Here is a 23,982-nt window from a genome sequence, read left to right on the forward strand (position 1 = left end):
TAACCCAAACACAGCAGCTCTCCAGAACTCCACTCCTTCCCACTAGCAAAATCCGCGCATGCCCCCCGCAGGACTCAACACCCCCCCCCCCCCCGTCTCGCCAGGCACGCCTCTTACCTGCGTCAAGCGGCGAAAGATTGAGAGCTGCTCGGCGTCCGAGGTCGTCCTGGCAACAGCAGCGTCACCAGATTCCGGGCGTTGCCATTGGCCGGGAGAGTTCGAGAATACCCGAGAAGGCGGAAGCGGAAGCCGCACGTGGAGCCGGCGAGTAGCCGCCGCAGATTCTGGAAACTTCTGCCTATTGTCATCTCCAAGTCTTTTTTTCGCTGGAGGTGGCGAGTTTCTCGCGCGCGGGTGGGGCGCGTGAGCGTGGCATCTTCCCTCAGCGGATGAGAGGCTCCTTTCCTCTCCCCCCCCCACCCATCCCTCTCGCGTCTCGGACTGACTTGGGAGTAGAAGGCAGCGAAGCGGGTGTTTCCTTCCAGGAGCGGCCAGTAGAGCTGCCCAGTCATGGCTGTGGTGGGCTTTGATCTAGGCTCGCAGAGCTGCTACATCGCGGTGGCGAGAGCAGGCGGAATAGAGACCGTGGCCAACGAGTTCAGCGACCGATGCACTCCGTACGTAGCCGGCAGCTGAGAGTTGGACGCGGAGGGTCGGTTGCTGCGAGGGGGGGGGGGGAGAAAGGGGGAAGGGTGGCGAATCGCCAGGAAAAGGGGAGGGGGAGGCAGCCCATCCTCAATAACGGGACTTGTCAATTCAGAAACGTGGGAAATTGGGTGTATTTATGGGGTTTAAAGCTGCAGAGTCATCCCAGGTAACCGCGGTTGGCATTCGAGGTTTATGTAGAGCTTATTCTTGAAGAATTGGACCTGGTTTAAGATTATAGCAGCACTCCCTTTTTATAGCGGGGGGGGGTTTGGTTATTTTGATCTTATTTCTTAATCAGTCTGTCTCTTTCCCTCCTTTTAGAGCCCTTATCCCCTTTTCGTTCAAAGTTCCATGTAAGGATGCTTTTGCAAGTTGGTATCCCTTTGTAAAGCCGTAGAGATGTCTCTGGAGTAGTTGTGCCTGCGAGCATCCTCCCTTGTCTTTCAGCGCGAGGCAGAAGGCCATTTCCCTCTAGATCGGAGTAATGGCTGCAACCGTCTTTCCAGCATATGGATTCCCCCCGCTGGGGTTATTTTACACCTCATCAGTGTAGCCTTATTACACGCTTTCTATACCGATCATGCAGGGAAAATGAAATGAACAAACAAACAAAAAAACCACCCCATCCCACCCTCCCAAAATAGCAGCGAGTAGAGTTGCTCTATGACTGGTGGATCTGTTATGGTGGTAGGATGACGTGGGTATTTTGATTTTGGTCTTTTCTTTTGGGTGTTAGTTAACGAGTGGGATGCTGCTGCTGCAGTATCTTTTCACAATTTGTTGCCTAGGCATATTCCCTGGATAATGAGCTTCTTCCACTTGTGACGTTCTGAAGGAGGTGGGAGTAGAGGGTGATGAGGGAGGTGGAAGGAGGAGCCTGCTGGTTTCTGAGCAGGCATGATACTGTAGGATTAGGCCAACTTCAACTAGAATCTGGAAGCTTCTGGAGTTTTCCATTACTAGATTAAGATAGGGAAACATCCTCCTCCCCCCTGAAAGGTTGGGTTTTTCTTTGCCCAGAGTATTAGAGGATCTTCTGGAAAAAGAAAATCAGACTGACATATCCATGATTATTGGGTTGTCCACTTATTTGCATATTCAGAGATTGTTGAGGTGTATTCTTGCAGGAATTAAATTAAAATCAAAATCATGATCCTCTAATAGGTATTTAACACTGTAAAATCCAAAATTGTGGATTTAATGGATTGTATTTTGGAGTGGAATAGGTAATGTTTATAAACAAGATGAAAAGAGGTGTCATAGTTTGTGAAGGGGGTGATTGGACACTGCTAATTCAAAGAAATAGGTATATAGTGACATTTCTTAGATCTATCATATGCAAGCTGCTTCCCTTGCATGCAGAATTTCAGTATGTAATTAACATGCTTTATAATTTTGATCTCAGTGATATGATTCCCTGTTGTTTTTAACTTTAGTATGATTGTTCAGATGTTCTAATCTTAATCCTAACAGCCCAATAAACCATTGTTTATTGGATTCATATATATCTTTATTCTTCTTGATACCAAGATATAAATAGAGGTATATAACTTGTTCCAGGCTATAAAGGACTCACTTGGCTTTGGTAAGCTTGTAGGAGTCCTCAAAATTTATGATGGGGCCTGGAGAAGAACTACTTTTCTTAAAATTGTGCTGTGTAATCTTCATTTAATCTTCAGTGCTGTACAAGAATAAGCACTTTGTATTATGAAAGAGACAAACTCAACCCAAATTTCATTCCCAAATTGTGCTTTCTATAATCTAGTGGACTGTTTGCATACATGGAACACAGCTGTCTTTTGATTTAAGCTTTTTTTAAAAAAAGAAATTAAATTAATTGAGGGTTGCCCATAAATCCTTCCTTGTTTATCTAAATCACGGGTGTCAAACTCGTGGCATCATGTTACTGTCACATGACTTTTGCTATGTTTTCACTTCGCGGAGCTGGGGTAGGCATGGCCTGCACGTGACGCATCTGGCTCGCAGGCCATCAGTTTGATACCCCTGCTCTAAATCATGATCAAATGAATTCTAGCCCTTAAAACAGTTCAAATTGTCAGTGTTGTCAGATTCATATTTTTATCTAACTGCATTACTGTTAAGATTCTTCAGTAATTTTAACACATCAAATGTAAATCTTTGCATAAAATAACTATAATGTTAGCAATTGTTCTTGTTAAAATATTTGCACTGTTGGCTTATTTGTAAATTCTTCAGAATTTTCAAGGAAATACTAAGTATAATGACTTGGTGTTTTTACACCTTTGTATGTCATATGAATAAACTTTCCAGTGATGTTGTTTCTGTATCACTTTACAGTTCTGTAGTGTCATTTGGGTCCAAAAACAGGGCAATTGGCGTGTCTGCTAAAAATCAGGTAAGTTGCATTCTGAAAAGATATGGTATTTGTATCTTTGGTTTACAAATTATAAAAGGTGTGATTAATAAATACATCATAGTGATATTTTTGGAGTAGAGCACAAAGTAAATGGTTCTGCTGTACTGTCTAAATCCAAGAACTAAATCAGAAATCCAAGATTTCATATAATAAGAATAGCCATCTTTAATGTGTCTTCCAAATATGATATATTTCCAGTATCCTGGCTTCATATGAAGGGCACTAGATGTTTAGTCATGATCAAGAACTGAACCGTAACACACAAGAGGCGTGTGTGTGTGTGTGTGTGTGTGTGTGTGTGTTGGCATTTGATATTGGTGAGGTCAAAATGAAAATAGTGGCCCAGTGGGGCCCCATGACACTCCTCTAAATGTAAGGGAATAGTTGCCCAATTCCTATCAGGTAGCATAACAGCAGCAGTTTGATCAGATCCACATTTGCTTCAATATAAAAAAAAACATAATTAGGGCAAGAAATTAGAAATATTTCTTTTCTCTTTTCATCCATAAATTTACTATTATATTTTTAATTAGCAATGGAAAGTGAAGTGTGAAATTTTTTAAACCACTGATACTACTGTCTCCTTTTACAGCTAATTACACATGCTGACAACACAGTATATAATTTCAAGAGGTTCCATGGTCGTGCATATAATGATCCTTTTATTCAGAAGGAAAAGGAGCATTTGAGCTACTATGTAGTTCCAATGAAAAATGGGAGTGTTGGAATAAAGGTAAAAATGTCAGTAATATATTTACAATTTCCTGAACAAAAACTAAACCAGTTGTGAAAAGGTTATGGAGATGAAACAAAAGTAGCATTGACTTGCTTTCTATTTCAAAACAAGGTTTGGGAGGAGTGTTGGAAATTCAGTGTCTAAAAACTAACAGTGAAGTGTTTGAAAATGCTACATAGCTTACTTCCCCCTTATTTCTGCAGGTAACATATATGGATGAAGAACATTTATTTAGTGTGGAGCAGATAACAGCTATGCTGCTGACTAAGCTGAAGGAGACAGCTGAAAATAACCTCAAAAAACCTGTAACAGATTGTGTTATTTCAGTAAGTAAATTGACTAAATTTTAAATTCAGTTGAACTTTTTGTTTGTCTAATAGTTTCTCGAACAATGTAAGCAACTTTGAATATACCTTGAATCTGAAGGCAGAGTAGACCTGTATGCCAGGGTTCCATTACTGGTCTGCAGTGGTGGGCGAGCATATGAAACTTCATTTGCATATGTGCGGGAGCTAGGTTGCGTGTGCGAAAATCATCCCCTCCACCACCATCCTGCCCTGCTGCTGAAAAGTAATATCTAATGATTTCAATGTATTTATTCATTTATGATCTCACCTTTATTCCTTTGTAAATAACTCAAGGCAGCAAACATTCCTAATACTCCTTCCTCCTGTTTTCCACGCAACAACCACCTTGTGGGGTGAGTTGGGCTGAAGACAGTGACTGGCCCAAAGTCACCCAGCAGGTTTTCATAATATCAAAAATTGCACGTTGAGTACCTGTCCAAGTTACAAAGGCTTAAATCAGATAGTGAATACTTTTAAAGATGATCAATCTCATTTTGTAACACCTGGTTGGTTGTTTATGGGGACCGATTTTTTTCTAGCTACTCAGCAAATGATTTGCTATTGTGTAGTAGCTTTCTATATAATAGTTTTGCTATAAAAGAACCAGGTTGGTGTAGTGATTAATGCTTTAGGTTAGAAACCAGGAGTTCTAGCCCCGCCTTGGACATGAAACCAGTTGGGTGACCTTGGGACCAGTCCTAGGAAGAAGGCAATGACAAATTCTGAAAAATCTTGCCAAGAAAACTGCAGGGATTTATCCCGACAGTCTCCGAGAATTGGACACAATTGAAGGAGGGAAAAAAGCATTATATATGAAAATTGATGCTTTGCATGTAATTTATTTTAAAAAGTTGTTTCAGTTAGAATTCTGTTAATTTTGTTTTTCTTTGATATAAATGTAATAAATTAGAAATGGTGCATTATAAAGCTATTTTGAGTTTTCAGAAGGTATATTATAAACTCTTAGAGCTTATTTTCTCATAGTCAGATCTGGAAAAGAAAGAGAGCATTCTTACTAAACAAAAATGTTAATACCTCCAAAATTATTCTCCTTTTCATTGGCTCAAAAAAAATCACTTGAATCCACTTTTTCTTCCATAAGTTAGTTTGCCTTATTGAAATAGTTTAACTACTTTTCCAAAAATTTGCTTATAAAATGAAAAATATTGTTTGTTTTAATTTCTATTTTAAGCATTGCTTAGTATGTTCCTAAAGGGAAATTATTTCACTCACCAGAAGTGAATGTACTTGTGGAGGACTTCATAGCTAATTAAAATCATGTGACTTTTATTTCACAGGAACTGAGTTTTAAAACAAAATATTTCTCTCATGAATATCTGGTTTACATGGGTATAATTGCTTTTTTCAGGTGCCATCATTTTTTACTGATGCTGAAAGAAGATCACTGCTTGATGCAGCTCAGGTTGTGGGACTAAATTGTCTCAGACTAATGAATGATATGACTGCAGGTGAGTAATTTAAGATCATTTCACATTTATTTCTAGCATAATCTACATTATCTATGTGCACTTAATAGCGTTCAATAATAAAACAATGTTGAAACCAAGATAATGATAGAATAATAATCCCTTACAATAATACAAATACTGCACACTCAACAACATTATTAGTTTTCAGAAGGCCTTTATGGTGGGCATTGATTTGATTTTGGTGGTATGGGCCCACAAGAAAAAGACACTCTGCTGCTCCAGCCCCCTTAATCTCTTGGTAATGTGGAACTGTTTACAAATTTTGTCTGGTAACATGTACTGGATGAGTTGTTTCCACATGAAGGTGGTCCAGAAGTTACCTAGGAACCAAACTAAAGAGGCTTTTATAGATAAAAACCAACAAGTTGAATTCCACATTTAGTGGATGGGGATACAGCCAGTCCTTGACTTACAACCACAATTGAGCCCAAAATTTCTGTTTTTAAGTGAAACATTTGTTAAGTGAGTTTTGCCCTTTCTTACGACCTTTCTTATCACAGCTGTTAAGTAAATCACTCCAACTGATAAGTTAGCAACCCAGTTGTTATGTGAATCTGGCTTCCCCATTGACTTTGCTTGTCAAAAGGTTGCAAAAGGTGACATAGCAATGGTCATAAGTATGAACCAGTTGCCAAGCTTCTGAATTCTGATCACATGATCATGGGGATGCTACAAAGATGTTGTAACTATGAAAAATGGTCATAAGTCACTTTTTTCAGTGCTGTTGTAACTTTGAATAGTCACTAAATGAACTGTTGTAAGTCGAGGACTACCTGTAAAGCATCTCAATATTTGAAGCCCTTGACTTGTTCAATTTAGCTTCCAAATTAACATACTCACTGTACTTTACTGGGACTGTTCTTGAAGACCATCTAAGAGCTGCGATTGGTACAAAATGCAGCTGTCTGCCGACTAACAAAGATGAGTTGCCACAGCTATGTAATACTTGTACTTCAGGATCTGGATTAGTTGTGTACATTTCCAAGTCAAGACATTCAAATTCTCCATTATTTCTTTCCCATTTTCAATGTAATAGATATTCTAGTTCTGGCTGTAAATAACACTGCACTTCTCGGCCTGATGTTCTTCAGATATGATAGATTACAGGTGGATCATCTCTCACTTGTGTTTTACTGGGCACATGCAAGTTAACACTGAATTATTTCTATTTCATTTTGTTTTACAGTGGCCCTGAACTATGGGATTTATAAGCAGGACCTTCCAGTTGCAGAAGAGAAGCCACGAATAGTAGTGTTCATAGATATGGGCCATTCAGCATTTCAAGTATCAGCCTGCGCTTTTAACAAGGGAAAACTCAAGGTAAACAGAGTTTAGAAAACGGGGCAAGCTTGCCTTTATATGAAGTCCAGTTTTATGGATGGTCCAATGAAGGGCCAATTGTGAACGTATTGGATTAGATCTGTAGAAATGTAGGTTGAAGTTACCATTCAGCCACAGGGATCATTCAGTGACTTTTGGCCAGTTATTCCTTTTCAGCCTCATCTTCCTCACAGTTTTTTTTATTAGGATATAATGAGAGAATATTCCAATATATCCTGCCTTCATCTCTCAGGAGAAAAGGCAGAACATAGATATAATAGATAAATATCAAAATAAAAGCAAATGAGTGCTATATATTCTCCTAGGTTATTTCTTGCATGTAGAAGAGACAGTAAATAGCGGACAGCAAACAGATAAATGAAGAAAAACATCTCTGTGATGAAATAAAAATGACTTTAAAAGATAAAATTTGTCCAGGCATTCTAGAGTAAGAAAACGGAAGTGGAAAAAATGGGAGAAAAATCTATGCATGCTTGCAAAATGTTACATTGGAATTAATATCTGTCAGGTTTCTTTATAGTCTCTGTTGGAGAAATACATAACTTGATTGGATAGGTGGAAACTTTGGATTCCTGGCAGTGCTGTTTGTCATGCCTTGAAAACACTAATAAATCCATACTTAAGCATTGACATTATTATTAAAGAATGTTAGGTTGTAGGATCATCTCTTTGGCTTAACATCTGTATTGAAAATGTTTCATACATGGATGGTAACAGATGATAACAGTAATTCACATTCTATTCTTTTTCTTCAAATTAGGTTCTTGGCACAGCTTTTGATCCCATTTTGGGAGGAAAAAACTTTGATGAAAAACTAGTGGATTACTTCTGTGCAGAAATAAAATCCAAGTACAAACTAGACCCCAAATCAAAAATACGAGCCCTCCTTCGTTTATATCAAGAATGTGAGAAGCTGAAAAAGTTAATGAGCTCTAACAGCACAGATATTCCACTTAATATTGAATGTTTTATGAATGATACAGATATCTCTTCAAAGATGAATAGGTAAGAGATGAATATGGTTAGAATATTTTTTTAAAAATCATTTTGCTGGTTCAGGCTGCGATCTGTCTTTTCCCCCACAGTGGCCAGCCAGAAGAACATTGAATGCAATAGAACCTTCTTTCGCTTGCTCATAAATTTATATTCAATTCATAAATACGGAGGCTGCCTCATATATAAATTACAGTTGGGAAGATGTTGCTGTCATGCTGAATCCATACTGTTACTTATGACTTCCCTTTGTACTCTAGAAGCTCATCAAATTTATAAAAAACTAATGTTGATGTAGATAAACTTTGTTTAGAGAACACTGCCTTGGTTATGGGCATTTTATTTTTTGTCATTGCTGCAGTGGATTTTATTATTCTCCATTACTTTTCAGATTTTGCTTTGATCCAACCATTCAGAAACTTACTACTCATTCCTTTGTTCACACGTGTTGTTGTCTATAGCATACATAAACATGCCAGGTAATCTACATTCAAAACACGAATGACAAAGCTAGCAATTTCCTTAGACTTCCCAACAGGCATTTTAGAATACCGTATTTTTCGGAGTATAAGATGCACTGGAATATAAGATTCAGCTTAGTTTATGGGGAGGAAAATAGGGGGAAAAATCTGCCTACCAGGTATTCATCTGGCTAGCGTCCTTAATCTGGTCAGCTTCAGCACATTAATTTGCTGGTTTTTTATCCCCTGCTTGGGGATAAAAAACAGCTTCTAAGGCACAGCTGAGAGGAAGCAGCAATGAGAAAAGCAGGCAAAGCAGGGGGAGATTGCTTCACTTGCCTAGCGCCTCGTTAGGGCTGAAAAAAAGCTTCAAAAAAGCTACATTCGGAGTATAAGACGCACCCAAATTTTCAGCCTCTTTTAGGGGGAAAAGGTGCGTCTTATACTCCGAAAAATACGGTATATTATGCTTAGTACCTTCTCACTATTTTCATAAAGCTGTAGGTTCAAGTAAACAACCTTTCAAGGCTAACTGGGATATTTGGAATGTTGAGCATTTGTTGTGACGTTTTGTTGTGACATTTAGCAAATGGGCATTGTTACTCATTTTTTAGAAATGGTTTAGTCTCATTTTAGAACATGGTTCAGGTTCAGGTTGGACTAGTTCTGGAGTACTTGTGGCTGTTTTTGAAGTTGGAATGGCCCATTCTTGAGTCAATTGAGAATTTGGCACATTTTTCATACCTATTTACATGTTTTTATTTTAGATCCCAATTTGAAGAATTATGTGGTGATCTTCTGCAAAGAATAGAGATTCCCCTTCGTTCCTTGATGGAGCAAATCCAACTCAAAGTAGAAGATGTGAATGCTGTTGAAATTGTGGGTGGAGCCACACGTATGCCAGCTGTTAAAGAGAAGATAGGGAAGTTTTTTGGCAAAGATGTCAGTACAACCCTGAATGCAGATGAAGCTGTTGCAAGAGGCTGTGCTTTGCAGGTATTTTCAGGAAAGCAATTTTAAAATCAGAAGTAGGGCTGGATGGAGAAATATGTTTAGTTCTCTTCCCAAACTCATTCAAATCTTTTTATGCCTTTTTTGCATGCAAATTAAGCAGAAAGCAGATGATAAGAACAAGGATAAACTAACCTTGTTATCATTATTTATTTGAAGTGCGTACTTAAATATCACTAGGTATTTATGGACCTTGTTTGGATACTGAACAATTGCTTATTGTGGAAAAAGTCTCCATGGGAAAAGAGTTTGTTTAAAGTCAGGCTGAAGCAATAAGAAAGCTTAATCAGTACTGATTTATTTTCATGAAGTAGACAGTTTTTAAAAGAACAGATTTTGGAAGGAACTTTAATTAGGCATGACTAACAGTGGTGGTGCTTAAATAATGGTGCCCCATAAATTCTGTAATCTTTTCTCTCAAGTTAAAAATAGGGATTTGATAAAGATATACCTGGAATCCAGTAGGAAGAAGTCCCATTTCTATAAGGATTGTTGGTGTAAAAACATGTTCTCCTGAACCATGTCTGTGTTTTTCTTTCCTAAAATAGCTTTAATTCAAAAATAAGCAGAAAAACAAAAACAAGCAAAAATCTTTTGACACACAAAACCCTATTAAGGCTATTAGTTCCTCCCTTAAACTGGATTTCAGATACCAATTTAACAGTTTGTGAATCCTCAATTTTAAACCATTCTTTAAGATTTTGCAAAAACCTTTCATAATTGCAGTTTTAGGCTAATGAGATTATCTGGAAAATTTTGCTCTGTGGATAATAGTAAGCTTAAATAAAGAAAAATTAGGTAATAGTATTTATTGGAGAAAATATAACATTACTCTACTGAAAATATGTTGAAATTAAAAATACTCTCTTTTATAAATTTCCTTTGTGAGATTAGGCTTTGTAATAAATAGTTAGCCAGAACACTTTTTTTCAAATCATAAAATTATCAGTTTTCACTTTCTTTTATAAACTATTTTAATCTGACTTCTTGAAAAGGCAATAACAAAATGCCTTGTATTGCATTTTCATTTTCCAGTGCGCAATTCTATCTCCAGCTTTTAAAGTTAGAGAAATCTCCATCACAGATGCAGTTACGTTCCCAATATCATTGATGTGGAGTACAGAGACGGAAGATGGGGATGGGTGAGTCACAACATTAAATTTCATGTTTCTCTGCAATAGTTCTGTAATCTCAATTCTGCCTCTTAAATTGAAGCTATCACATTTGACTGAATTCTTACAGAAGAGTCAACCAAAGAAATTAAGTCATAAATAACAGTATATTATCGAGTAGTTAGTGATCCCAGTTCAGTGGTAGCCACTTGAGATGAAGACAAATTCAGAAATCTCTTGATCTCCTGTCGTAGTTTCTGTAATAATTTCATTCATTCATTCAATTTATAGAGCCACCTATATCACCAAGACTTATAATAATACAACTAAATAGCAGTTGCAATAGTGATATGTGAACTAGAGCAGGTTTTTTCTTGCTTGTTCACATACCTTTCAAAATGTATTCGAACTCATTTGTCACCATCATCTGTGACATTGATTTTAATATTCAACCTTTTAGGCAATAGAAATTTGTCAGTTGTAGGTTGCAATTATACTAAATCTTTCATATGACTATAAATTGGCAGGTGTGACTACATTGCCAGGTTCAGATCTTAATTATCTTATTGCCTGAGGCTTCAGCTCATTTGCATTGGATTTTCTGGAATATATATTTACAAAAGGGATTTCTCATTGCAAGAGCTCTTGAAATGAGTGGGAATTATGTGAACGTGCTTTATTAGCTTCCTATTTGGTTCATGTCTGATAGTAGAGCCTCCTAATAGTACATTCCTTTTGTTCTCAAAATTATTAACAATTAATGAGTTACTGAAATATTGTATTTATGCACAAGAATTGAAATCTTAGATTATTCTCTCACTATATCCAGTCAGTGTACAAGGTAGAGACTAATACAGGCTGTTGGAAGGAGTTAAAAAAACCAGTTTGAAGGTGCCCCTCCCACACCCACACACCCATACACCACACCTTTAAAGCCCTGGGCACAATACAACTCATTGCCATCCCAGAGCCTAAAGTGACTCTGAGATTGAGGATAAAATATTGTATGTATTAGCTTCCGTATTTTATATTTAGTATGCATGCTATTTGATTAAAATGGGCAGTCATATAGGACTCATGAATAAATAGATAATTGAGCAGTTAGGATCTGGCAGAGCAATAATAATACAATAAGATTATTTTCACATAGCTACCTCCAAATCCTTTTCCTCCTTAATCTAACTAGGATTCATGAAGTTTTCAGCAGGCATCATGCAGCTCCTTTTTCCAAAGTCTTGACATTTTACAGAAAAGGACCATTTGAACTCCAGGCATTTTATTCTGACCTCAGTAATGTCCCCTATCCTGAAAAAAAGATAGGTAAGTGGTTGTGTATGTAAGATCTCTAAACATTTTTAATATTATTGGAGATAGGAGGGATATTTGCAATATTTGGCAATTCAGGAATAGAACATTGTGTTCCCACTCTGGCCCATGCCACACCAGGGGTGATTTGTTTGTGAGAGAAAATACCCCGATGCGGGGTAAAATCTACTTACCTTTCCTACGAGTTCGGAAGTGCATGTGTGTGCACGCACGGATCCTTTGCACATGTGCAAACCCTTCTCCGCATGCGCAGAGAGTAAAAAACAGGTTACCTCCTGGTTAAAACCAGGAAGCAACGACTGGGCGGGTGGGCGGAGCCTTACACTGCCATTGCTACCGGTTCTTCGAACCACCCGCTGCCGTCGTTACCGGTTCAGCTGAACTAGTCCGAACCGGTAGCATTTCAACCCTGCCCTGATCTGAAAGTAGTTCAACATGTTCAGATTGATTTACTTCCAGAATCTGCAAATCATCTTAAAATGCTACAGGCCAAAGAATGAAGCAGAACATTTTGGAGTTTCCAGGAATGATCTGTTCCTCAATCATGAAATTTTCATATCCTTAGTATAAAAGCTGAATAAATTAACAGCAACAAAAATAACTTCTGTATGAAAGGACTTTAACTAAGTTCCTAGACAATACAGGTACTCCTCGACTTACGACTAAAATTGAGCCCCAAATTTCTGCTGCTTAAGTGAGACAATTCTTAACTTTATTGCCACAGTTGTTAAGTGAATCACTGCAGTTGTTAAGTTAGTAACATGGTTGTTAAGTGAATCTGGCTTCTTGTCAGAAGGTAGCAAAAGGAGATCACATGACTGTAACCATCATAAATACGAACCATTTCTGAAGTATCTGAAATTTGATCATGTGACCATGGAAATGCTCAACGGTCCTAAGTGTGAAAAATAGTCATAAATCACTTTTTTCAGTGCCATTGTAACTGAATGATCACTAAATGAATAGTTGTAAGTCGAGGGCTACCTATATCTATTTATTTTACTGTTTTGTTTATGTAACTGAGTTCTGAATAATGAATATTTTTTACTTGTAACACAAGTATTTATAAAACGTCCTAAAACTTGCAATAATATAAGTGAAAACCATTGTGCCGTATGCTGTTACTGCAGTCACTGATGCTGCTTAAAGAGATCTGTGTAGAAATGGAGTATTTAAAAGAAATAAGACAGTCAAGTGCTGGCTGATAAACTTTTGAAGCCCCGGGCCCTTTTTATAAAATGAAAATAGTTTTTTTTTTCCATAGAATTATATGCCAGTATGTTTGGGAGAAAATTGATTTGCTGCTAATAAACATAGTAGCAGTATTATAAATTTCCATCTGTCGTGAATTCTGTTATTGTTACTTAGCATATTTATGTATTTAATGTATCTTAGCATTCATGATCAGAACAGAAATTCATTTGGAACATTCTCTCTTGTACAAAATATGTGTTGGTAATCTGCCAGTTTGCAACACACAGCACTAAATTAATAACAAGATTATATAACAAATGATGGGCGGGGTGGATTTTCTATCTCCTAAAAAAACAACTTGCTGTAGGAAACTCTAAAAACTTCATGCTTTTGGAAATCTAACCTTTTCTTTCCTATTTGTGATTGTTTTCTTGTATTCAGGCAAATATATTATCCAGAACATTGCAGCTCAGAATGATGGAGAAAAAACTAAAGTTAAAGTTAAAGTTCGCATCAATAGCCATGGCATTTTTAGTGTCTCTACTGCATCAATGGTGGAGCAGATGAAAATGGAAGAAATTGAAAGTCCCAATACTGAGGCTGAAATAGAACCTCAGAGTCAAAAACCTGAGAACTGTAATGTAAGTTGGTCTCCTCATATAGAAAGTTTAGAATCTTCTTTATTAAAACTAGCAATGGTAGCATTTCAAAACATAATAATCAAAATGCGTTACGGGTGGGTCAGTAAGAACATTTTTTGCTTCTTGAACTCTTCCAAATTCTAAACCAGGGATGCAAGAAATTGTTTAAAACTGAGTTTAACCTGAATGGGCTTTGTTTTAGTTTAGTAAACAAATGCTTGCAAACAAATGTTTACAAACTATCAACAGGGAACAACTATTGGAGCAGTAGAGTTATTACAGACTGTAATTTATTATTATTTCCCTCGGTAAGGGATTTTGAAACTTTAATCCACAATATCTGAGAGCACGAGATTATCTAGCAAACTCCCCATAGCTTATTGTTAGACTACAGGTTCTATATGTTATGAGTTCAAAGTGCTGAATCCCTTCAGCTATGAGTCTCCGTTAACAGGTAATGGGGGGAAATGACATTTTGTAGAGTTGCTACCAATCAGAATAGCTGATTGATACTGAGTGACAAATTTTTCTGTGCCTGTCTTGGAATAATTCAAAAGCGCCTGGGTATGATATAGCTTATTCATCAAAAGAAGGCATTTCCAACTCAAATCTGGGAAGAGAGGTAATTCTGCGGCATCAAGAGGAGAGTTAGAGATTGTGATAGATTATATAATTTTGCTCGGTATTACCATGTTTCCCCAAAAATACAACCTACCCCAAAAGTACGTCTTGGCTTGATTATTATATGTGTGCCAATATAAGCCCTACCCCCCCAAATAAGCCTTAATTAAAACCCCCATCCACTCCAGGGTGCACGGGAAAAAATTAAGCTAGGGTGGGGATGTGGGGGTTGGAGCTGTACTACTACTTACCTTTGGACAGTTGCAGCCAGGCCTTGCACACCCTGACACCTGCCTTGCCGGCCCATTTCTTCTGCAGCTGGCAAGGCGTTCCTGAAGGTCAGTGCAGCCAATAACAGAGCTCCGGATCGATCCAGAGCTCTGTTACAGGCTGCAATGGCCTTTGGGAAACCCTTGCCGGCCGCAGAAGAATTTCCTGAAGGTTGCTGATAGTGAAAAGGAGGCCGGGGGTGACGCGCACAAGTCAGGTGAGTCAGTGGATGACATCACCCCCCTGAAAATAAGACTTGGTGCCTTTTTTGGTGGCAAAAAAAAAATAAGACGGGGAAACACGGTAATGATTATCTGGAAACATTGAAGAGATGCTTAATGGTGCTTTTCTCTTGAGAGATAAATTTTCATCCATTTTATGATGCTTGTGCAGAAATCCTCTATCTTATATTTCAGAGGTATCAAATGCTAAGTGTATTTTGGATCCTTAATGGCTTTTTATTGTTACATTTTCACATCTTTTGTGCCTGGGCTTCCATTTCAGAAGAATACCCAGCAAGACAACACTGAGGCTGGACCTCAGTCCCAGGTACAAACAGATGGTCAGCAAACATCACAGTCTCCCCCTTCTCCTGAGGTTCCCTCTGAAGAAAATAAAATCCCCAGTGTTGAAAAAGTGAGTGTCTTTTAAATGTATTCTGTTGGGGGGGAAATGTAACCGTATGTTGAAGTAATTCATATAAATGATAATCTACTGGTGCTTTGGCAAATCCATATTAGCTAGATCTCATGGAGGTGCAATGTTGAAACTGCACCCAAGAGAAAAGTACAGTATTGGGACAAACTGGATTCTGTTATACAGGTTTTTTTTCTGTTAGGCCCTGATGTAATCGTGGTATTATATTGTTCACTCTAGGGAAATGAAAAGAAAAGTGATCAACCTCCAGATGCTAAGAAACCCAAAATAAAAGTGAAAAATGTTGAGTTGCCTATTGAAGCTAATTTAGTATGGCAGCTTGGGAAGGATCTGCTGAATATGTACATTGAAACAGAGGTATGTTAAATTATCTTCAGCATCCATATTCTGTTTTTTCCTTTTATTTGCAACTTTGGTTCTAAGGAATGTATTGAGGCTAATTATTAGCTGAAAAAAATAATTGAAAATGGATATTTCACTGATCAGTTAAACTTGAAGATGAGAATATGTTGATTTTTATATCAATGATGGGGTCATTTCCATATTCCAGATCTAATTGTTGATATGATTTTACTCATGCTTAGGGTTGTTGACCCTGACACCATGGGAAATTACTATGCAATCTAGAAACCTGGCTGATTAGGTATTGTAGACTTAAGTGTAGTTTAATTTCTTGCCCCTTCATGAGTGGCAGTTGATTTAGTTGAATCAGTTCCATGAATAGGAGGGGCATGGAGTGCAATGGATGTTCAGCCTTTAGAGCTTACATTTAGTTAGTTGCCAAATTTTATCTCTCAGTGTATATTGTACAAAAATATTTTATAAATGCTCAGCTGCAACCTACAATAGTTGCAGTTGACACTTGATGCTGTAAACCTGGTCAATATTTCTGTGCATATTTTTAGTTACTCTCATTATTGTCATAAATTCCTTATGTGCGATAGAATGCTGTTTACCACATTATTATCTATCAAAGTTAGTGTTTAAAAAGAAAACCACAGCTTTACAACACAGAATGCATTTTGCGAATCATTCACTGATTTGTAAATAAAGCCTTTGAAGAGATTTAATTGAAGAGGCAATTATACTGTACTACTTAAGACTGTTCTGATTACTATTTTTTTGTAAACAGGGCAAGATGATCATGCAGGACAAATTGGAGAAGGAAAGAAATGATGCAAAGAATGCAGTTGAAGAATATGTTTATGATTTTAGAGACAAGCTGTCTGGACCCTATGAAAAATTTGTGTGTGAGCAGGTAGTTTTATTTATTTAAAATATTTCATCCAGAATGCCAGTTTAGGATATTTACAGTGCACTAATTAAATATTATAATCACTCATTGCATGTGCTGCCTAGGGATTCTCTGGATAAGATGCAACATATTATAAAATATCAGATTTAAAAAGGGTAGTTCATTTAATCCACATTTAAAGCCATTTAAATTGGCTTTATTTTTTATTGTCACAGCTTTCAGTGGCAAATTCTTAAGTTTGCAATAGCATTTCAGATTCCATTGTTCAATTCTATTCAGCATGTGTACCTCCCTTCTGCTTGTGTACTCATTTTCTTCATAAAAATGTATTAATTGTGATTACTATTTTATATATGATTAAGAGCAATTTTGTATGCAACTAATCTAACTATTAGCTGGTGGGCGGTGCTGTTAAAAAATAAACTTGTTATTAACTCTTGCTTAGGATCGCCAGAATTTTTCTATGCTGCTGTCAGAAATAGAAGATTGGCTATATGAAGAAGGAGAAGACCAAGCTAAACATGTCTACATGGACAAATTGACTGAGTTAAAGGTATAGCTAACTTTCATTTTATATGTTGGATTTTAAAAGTGCTATTGGTTGCTGAAATAGCCTGTTCCTATTCTGATCTCTTTTAGAAATTTGGGACTCCCATTGAAATCAGATATCAAGAAGCAGAGGAGCGGCCAAAGCTGCTAGAGGAACTGGGGCATAAACTTCGCATATATGCTGGGATTACAGAGGAATATAAGAAAAAAGTATGTAATTGTAGTTATAATACACACTTGAACTGTGAAGTGCTCTGAATTCTCTTTGTAAAATGTATTCTGATCAGTGGTGCATGACATTACTTAACCATTGATAATTTTTTTACAGCTTATGGTTATATAGACTCCACTGCTACCAAAAAAATAAATTGTAAGAAATCCCAGATTTTAGAGGATTATCCTGAAATACCATGATTATCATTCTGGTACAAGACATTGGGGCTTTTCCAATAGGTAGATAGAAAATTGAGTTTTAATAATTAGGCTGAATTGTTCTAATTAGTTCACCGTTTGGCTAAACTAAAACCTGGAACTTTTGGTTGTTGCAGGTTTGTCCAAGACAAATTTCAGAAGGATGTTGTGAGTCAAATAGGATTGTTGTTCATTTCCACTCTAGTATGAGCAGGAAATGATTTTCACTTGCCTGATATTTGGCAATGGGTTGATCTGGTATCTATTTGTGATTATGTGAGAATGTACTCTCACGTCGCTCATCCATTTTCTTGAATCAAATGCAGCAGAAACAGCCAGTCCATCTACCCCTTCTCTCCAAACCTCCTAATGTGTTTTTTCCCCTTAGCATCCCTTAGTTGTGTCCTCCCAATGGTATTTTTCCTCAGTCTTCTGCTAAGAAACATTTGTCTCCAGATCAAACCTGCCCGTTTTGATCTGTGTACAGATAACTTAAACCTGAACTATTTTGAATATCCATAAAAGGCACTCATAACATGAAGTGCCAGCCAAGCACAGAATGCAATATTTTATAAAAATTACTTTTTACATTAATTTACATAACACATTTTGGTCATTGCAACCATCCGTCAAGCTTTAGAATTGTTTTTATTTACATTTTCCATTATCCTTATATTTGTGTGAACACTTGTTTTTGCTTACAATCTGCATAAAATTTGTTAGTGAAGTTGAAATCTTGATGAGCTAAAAGTTATATGAGAAAGTTGATACGATTTTTTTTTTTTTTTTTTTTGGAGTGGAGAGGAAACACATGAGCAGGCTATTTTAATGCCATACCAGAAGATGTAATTTTATGTGAACTTCATAAATCTGATTTCTAATCTAAAGCAGTGGTCCCCAAACTTTCTGGTTTGGTGGACCAGCAAGGGTGGGTGGGTGAGAAGAAAATGGTTTTGTGTGAGTGGCACAACTCCATGGAACTTTGCACATGAACAAGCATGAGCACCTGCCACTTGTGCAGATGGAGCTACATGTGCGCGCATGCTCGCCCACCACTTGCACAATCTGGTTCCTGGCCTAGGGGCTAGGGACCCTTGATCTAAAGTATAACAATCTAATGACTCAGTAAGCTACAGTCCTAAAAAGAATCTCCACTTACCAGAGCCTCTCTAGGAGTCTCTGGAGGCTGGGGACAGCAAAAAACGTCACTTCCTGAAGTTGGGAAATGGGCCCTTTCAGGCGTCCGGAGGGCCTCCGAGGGAGTGGGAAAGGCTGTTTTCGCCCTTCCCAGATGCATAGAGAGGATCTGGAGCCAGGTAAGAAAGAAAAAGGGGCCTTCCCCACGCCCCACCCCCAGCCCTCCAGAGGCAGGAAACAGCCTGTTTCCCTACTTCTGATGGGCCCAGAAGGCCCAAAAATCAGCTGGCCAGCGTGCACATGCGCACCAGAGTTGAACTGGCGTACCCACTGATATGGCTACGCATGCCACAGGTTTGCCATCACGGCTATAGAGTGTGATGGGGGATAGCCTGGAGTCACTGTATCTGAGTTGGGGAGCTATATAAATTTCTTTGATAAATAAATATTATTGGCAAATAAAATAGCCCTTAATTGGTGAACAAAAATATTAGTGCTGAAACTAATTGTAACGAGGCAACATACTGTTTATATAGACATTGAAACTGTTGTTCTTCCTATATATAGCAAAAATAAAATTAAAAAATTAAAAAAAAAGAATATTAGTGCTGATACCTAAAGTTTGAGATAACCTTGGAAAAAATGCTTATAGGAATAACTAACATACTGCATTTTTATTTCAGGATGAGAAATATATTCATATTGACGAAAGTGAAATGAATAAAGTTGAGAAGTGTATCAGTGATACAACAGAATGGCTAAACAACATTATAAACATCCAAGCTAAACAAAATCTTGATCAGGATCCTGTTGTGCATGTAAATGAAATCAGAAGAAAGCTGAGGGTAAGTTTTAATTATGGTGAAGATCTTCATGTCAAAGAAAAAGCTAAATTCCTTGTAATCACATATGTTTCTTATGATTCATTTTTTTGGTCACGTCTAATTTAAACCTGTTCTGAATAAAAGGCAGAGAATAACAAATGTAATGGTATTAGCATAAAATTAAAACGTTCCACTGTCTCTCCTCATTTCTTACATGACTATTGCATGTCAAAATGAGGAGGGCGGGGAATTGAGCAAGATAAAAATGAGTGATGTATTATTTATTTATTTATTTATTTTCTACATGTATGTATTGTGATTTCTTCAGTTATTGAGAATCAATAGGGCTCCTGCATTTCTTAGTAAATATACTTGTACTGCAAAATAATTTTAGCCTCACTTTCAGAGTCATCACATCTAACTCAAGCCTAAATAAAAGCAAAATGTTTGCTTTTTGGACTCACAATGGGAGATGCTTTGTGTCACTCTTGTAATGTTTCTCTCTTGTAGGAAATACACGGTTTATGTGACCCCATTGTTAACCAACCAAAGCCACAAATAGATTCTCCTAAACAGGAAGAGCCACCAGATACATCTTTCATCAACAAAACTGAAGAATTAGAAGAAGAAATCAAAAACGTTGAGACCGCGCAACAGAATGGCGATTGCCACATGAATGAAAGCCCAGTTAGCATGGACTTGGACTAGCCTATTGCATTTCAGTGAGGAATTTCATTGTGGTAAAATGTATTATGTGATATTAGGGAAGATATGTTTGGGGAGTTATTTATATTTTGGAATTATGTTGTATTATGTGGGGAATGAATATATTGACAAGCTAGAAGTTGAAATCATGATAATTTTAAAAGGAAAATTGCCTTGGTAACTTTCAGATTCCTGTGGAATTGTGAACACTGACTAAAATCTTCTGTGCAGGAATTTAACCCTTTGTATCAATTAAGGCTAAAGTGTCTTGAAATCGTTGCAAAAGGCACTGCTCCTTTGAAATGAGTGCACTTAGACCTTTTGTAGATGCCAAGGTAGTTTTTCTTTTTGTCTCCAATTTTGTTATGTTTTTTCCATTGAAAAGGCATTTGGTCAAAAACAAAATGAAAGCCAAGCTTTAAAAAGTTATTTCTATCATTGTCGGAAACATTTGCTAGAAGATGAGAACAAGTATGTGAAGCAGCATGCACAATTGCTTACATTTCACTTTTGTGTGTGGAAAACCAGATGAAGGTATAATACATGGGTTTTGTTGTTGGTTCCTGTGATGCCTTTAGTGAGCTTTAATAAAGTTCATGAAAATGGTTACAATTCTTAAAACATTGGCTTTGTTTGTTTGTCCTATTCAGTTTCCTACCTTTGTCTTGGAAGCCAACGTAGGACATAATATTTTTAAAAGTCTCCCTTTAAATTCAACCAAAATTGAGTCTTTTTTGCTGAACTGATTTCCATCAATAGGCATGCAACAATCTCCAGCTCAAGCTTTGGTCTCAATTTGTGGACTCTCCGGCACTCCAGGAATATTATCCTTATCCTTCACATTGAGAGTTTGGTATATAGTTAGAGGGGAAGTATACAAGCAGCACCCATTCTGTTCTTATGACCCAATTCTCAAATGTGATCCTTAGATTCTCCTATCAGGGCAGAAAACATTCCTGATAAGATTGATATGAATCCCTATGGATCACAGGTAGTCTCCATTCTGTTTTCCACTCTAAGTACACGCTGTGCTGAAATAGGCTATATATAGCCAGGTCAAACTAACAGTGCTGCCAGATTTGAGGGCAGTGAGAAAAGAAAACTCTATTCTTGTGAATTGACCAAAACAAAAAGATACTCTTCAAGACTGAACTATCATCTCAAACAACTGTTCTTGAATAAATTTGCTAATCTTCAAATTTCAACCATAGTAAATGGCGGACAAAAAAAATGTAAGCAGATGTTGGTAACTTCATTTCAGCTAAAATGAAAGCTTAGAAACAAACTGGGAATTTTTGAAAGGTAAAAAGCTTTCAAAAGAACCTTTATGAAAATGCAGTAGAAAGTGCTAGAATTGGTAGATAGTGTGACCAAGTAATTAATAAAGAATTGGATTAAAAATTATGGTGATAGTGACAAAAAACAAGACTTTTCCTTTAACGAGCTGGTGGGGAAAAGGTGTCCATTAAAGCAGCGATCTTAAATTCGGGATTTTGCACATGACCTTTTATGCATTTTATACATGATAAATTGGGAGTAAGATTGTACCTATGTGCAGTAGCACATAAATTTTGTCTACTAAATCCAAAATAGTTAAAGGTCCATTAAATATTTTACTGTGGTAGTTTGAAGAAAAAAGAATTAAGAATGAGAAGCTGAGTAGATAGGCAAGGACTGTAGTTTGAACCAAGGGAATGGAATAGAGGTGAATGTGTTTTGAGTATTGCACAGTAAACAACAATGCAAAAAAAGGTGAAAATGGAAAGTGAAGTGAAGCAATAAACCAAAACTAAGGTCGAGTTCTACATTTTGTGGATAGTTCAGATGATAATTTCAACTGTTTGATTCAGAATATTTCCATGTAACATTTCATTGATAAAAGCTAATGGAAGAAAAATGCAACCACTGGAACAAGAGGCCAATGCCACATTAGGAATTGTAAAGGTAATCTTCAAACATCCAGATAACCACAATATTTTTTATTTCTTTATTTGTATCACACTTGGGTAGTGTTTATTTTAAAAAGCTTTACCCTGTGACAATCAAAGTGTCTCTTGGTAGCTTACAGTATATAGAAAACAAGGATTAAAACTTCCAAGGTCAGGTTAAAACCAATCTCAATAACCACAATAAGTTTCTGACACAAGATCATTAAAAAAGGATACAAAAATAAAACAAAAACCAAGAACCAGATAATATTCAGTGTAAATTTAATAAACCGACCTCCAAAATACGGTTTTTAACATTTTGTGGAAAGCCAGCAAGGAGAGGCTTAACCTGATCTCCATCAGGAGGCTGTTCTGCTGGTGCTATAACAGAAAAGCAGCACTTTCTAGATTCTGCACACATACATGATGTCTTTTCAGAAGCGTGGCATGCCATTTCTCCCTGGATGTTCTAATACATTAGTCTGATGCTGATTGAAGTAGGTGTTGCTGGAGGTATTTAAATGCCAAGACAGTAGCTTTTATAAGTCAAAACCAGCAGTTTAAATTCTATCTAGAAATCAACTGATAGCCAATGGACCATTTGCAGTTTCCAGGTAACTTCTAAAGCCCATGTGAAGCACATTGTGTCAATCTTCAGACGGCAATGAGAGCATGAGTTACTTTAGCCAGGTCCTCCTATTCCAGTTAGTGTAGCTGGGCATAGATCCCTCTGGCCATGGTTTCTACCTATCGTTCAAGCAGAAGATGTGTATCCAGAATGACTCACATATTGCAGACATGTTCTTTCATGAGGAGTGCCTGCCTATCAAAAAATTGTGGCAATGGAGGATCCTGATGTACAAACTGCTACTGTAATTTTACTAGGCTTCCAACTTCAGCCTGTTCTCTCCCATCCAGATGCTTAGAGACTCCAGGTATTGGGAAAGGACATTGATAGTATCTCCCTTATAGCCTGAGATAGTGATGTACAGATTGGATATCATCAGCCTACAAGAAATAAGATATCCTGAGCTGTCACATGGTCTCAGCTAGCTACTACTTATGATTAACAAATGGAGGAAGGAACGGACCCCTTGCATCCCATGTATTGGGCCACTGAGCTGATTTTTGCTCCCCACATCACAATCTGAAATGATTCATTGAAGAAGGAATAGAAACATTACAAAACAATGCCCCCAATTCCCAACCAAATAGATATTATGATCAATGGTATAAAAAAACAAAAGGTCCAACAGGGTCAAAAGAGATGCACTCTTAAGTCCTGACACAGGTTATCCTAGAGATGACCAATGCTATCTCCGTTCTGTCTCCAGGCCTGAACTGTGTTTGAAAAGGGTCCAGATCAGGGGTGAAATGCTCCCGGTTCAGACCGGATCACCCGATCTGGTAGCGATGGCGGTGGGTGGTTCGGAGAACCGGTAGCAAAAATTCCTGCCCCCCCCCTACCATGCCCAGCTGAGCCACACGATCATCAGGGACTTTTTTTTTTACTTTTAAAAGCATTTTTTCTAAAAAGAAAAAATGCTTTTAAAAGTAAAAAAAAAAAAAAAAAAGCCCCTGATGATCGCGTGGCTCAGCTGGGATAGTCAGAGGCTTTTCAAAGCATTTTTTTCTGCAACCTCTTGGCCGAAAAGGTGGTAAAAAAAAATGCTTTGAAAAGTCTCTGACGATCCCAGCTGAGTTGCCTGATCGTCAGAGGCTTTTCAAAGCATTAGAAAAAATGCTTTGAAAAGTTAAAAAAAAAAAGTTGGCCATGCCCACCCAGTCACATTACCCCCCCCACCAAGCCACGCCCACAGAACCGGTAGTAACAAATTTTACATTTCACCCCTGGTCCAGATAATTTGCTTTGTGCAGGATGCTGTGAAACTGTCAGCCACTACCGTATCAACAATCTCCCTACCAC

At 37.5% G+C, this 23,982-nt stretch overlaps 1 protein-coding gene across 3 annotated transcripts; it reads left to right on the forward strand.

Annotated features, from left to right (window-relative positions):
* Window positions 1–431: 431 nt before the first annotated feature.
* Window positions 432–20,603, forward strand: HSPH1 (heat shock protein family H (Hsp110) member 1). Of its 3 annotated transcripts, XM_070943866.1 has the most exons (19): window positions 432–617; window positions 2,968–3,025; window positions 3,639–3,779; window positions 3,986–4,108; window positions 5,499–5,598; window positions 6,806–6,939; window positions 7,721–7,965; window positions 9,182–9,410; window positions 10,461–10,567; window positions 11,724–11,857; window positions 13,499–13,693; window positions 14,680–14,696; window positions 15,097–15,225; window positions 15,466–15,603; window positions 16,379–16,504; window positions 16,947–17,054; window positions 17,141–17,260; window positions 19,282–19,443; window positions 19,933–20,603. In XM_070943866.1, exons 1-19 carry the CDS (start codon window positions 511–513, stop codon window positions 20,128–20,130), a joined length of 2,571 nt encoding a protein of 856 aa, XP_070799967.1. In that variant the 5' UTR covers window positions 432–510; the 3' UTR covers window positions 20,131–20,603. The 3 variants fall into 3 exon arrangements, with proteins under 3 accessions (XP_070799967.1, XP_070799965.1, XP_070799966.1); XM_070943864.1 differs by lacking the exon at window positions 14,680–14,696 and having other exon boundaries at window positions 13,499–13,698; window positions 15,094–15,225; XM_070943865.1 differs by lacking the exon at window positions 14,680–14,696 and having other exon boundaries at window positions 13,499–13,698.
* The last annotated feature ends 3,379 nt before the right edge of the window (window positions 20,604–23,982 follow it).

This window comes from Pituophis catenifer, unplaced genomic scaffold (assembly GCF_029215685.1).
Source record: "Pituophis catenifer annectens isolate HBS135680 unplaced genomic scaffold, rPitCat1.0.hap2 SCAF_4, whole genome shotgun sequence".
Taxonomy (NCBI): Eukaryota; Metazoa; Chordata; class Lepidosauria; order Squamata; family Colubridae; genus Pituophis; species Pituophis catenifer.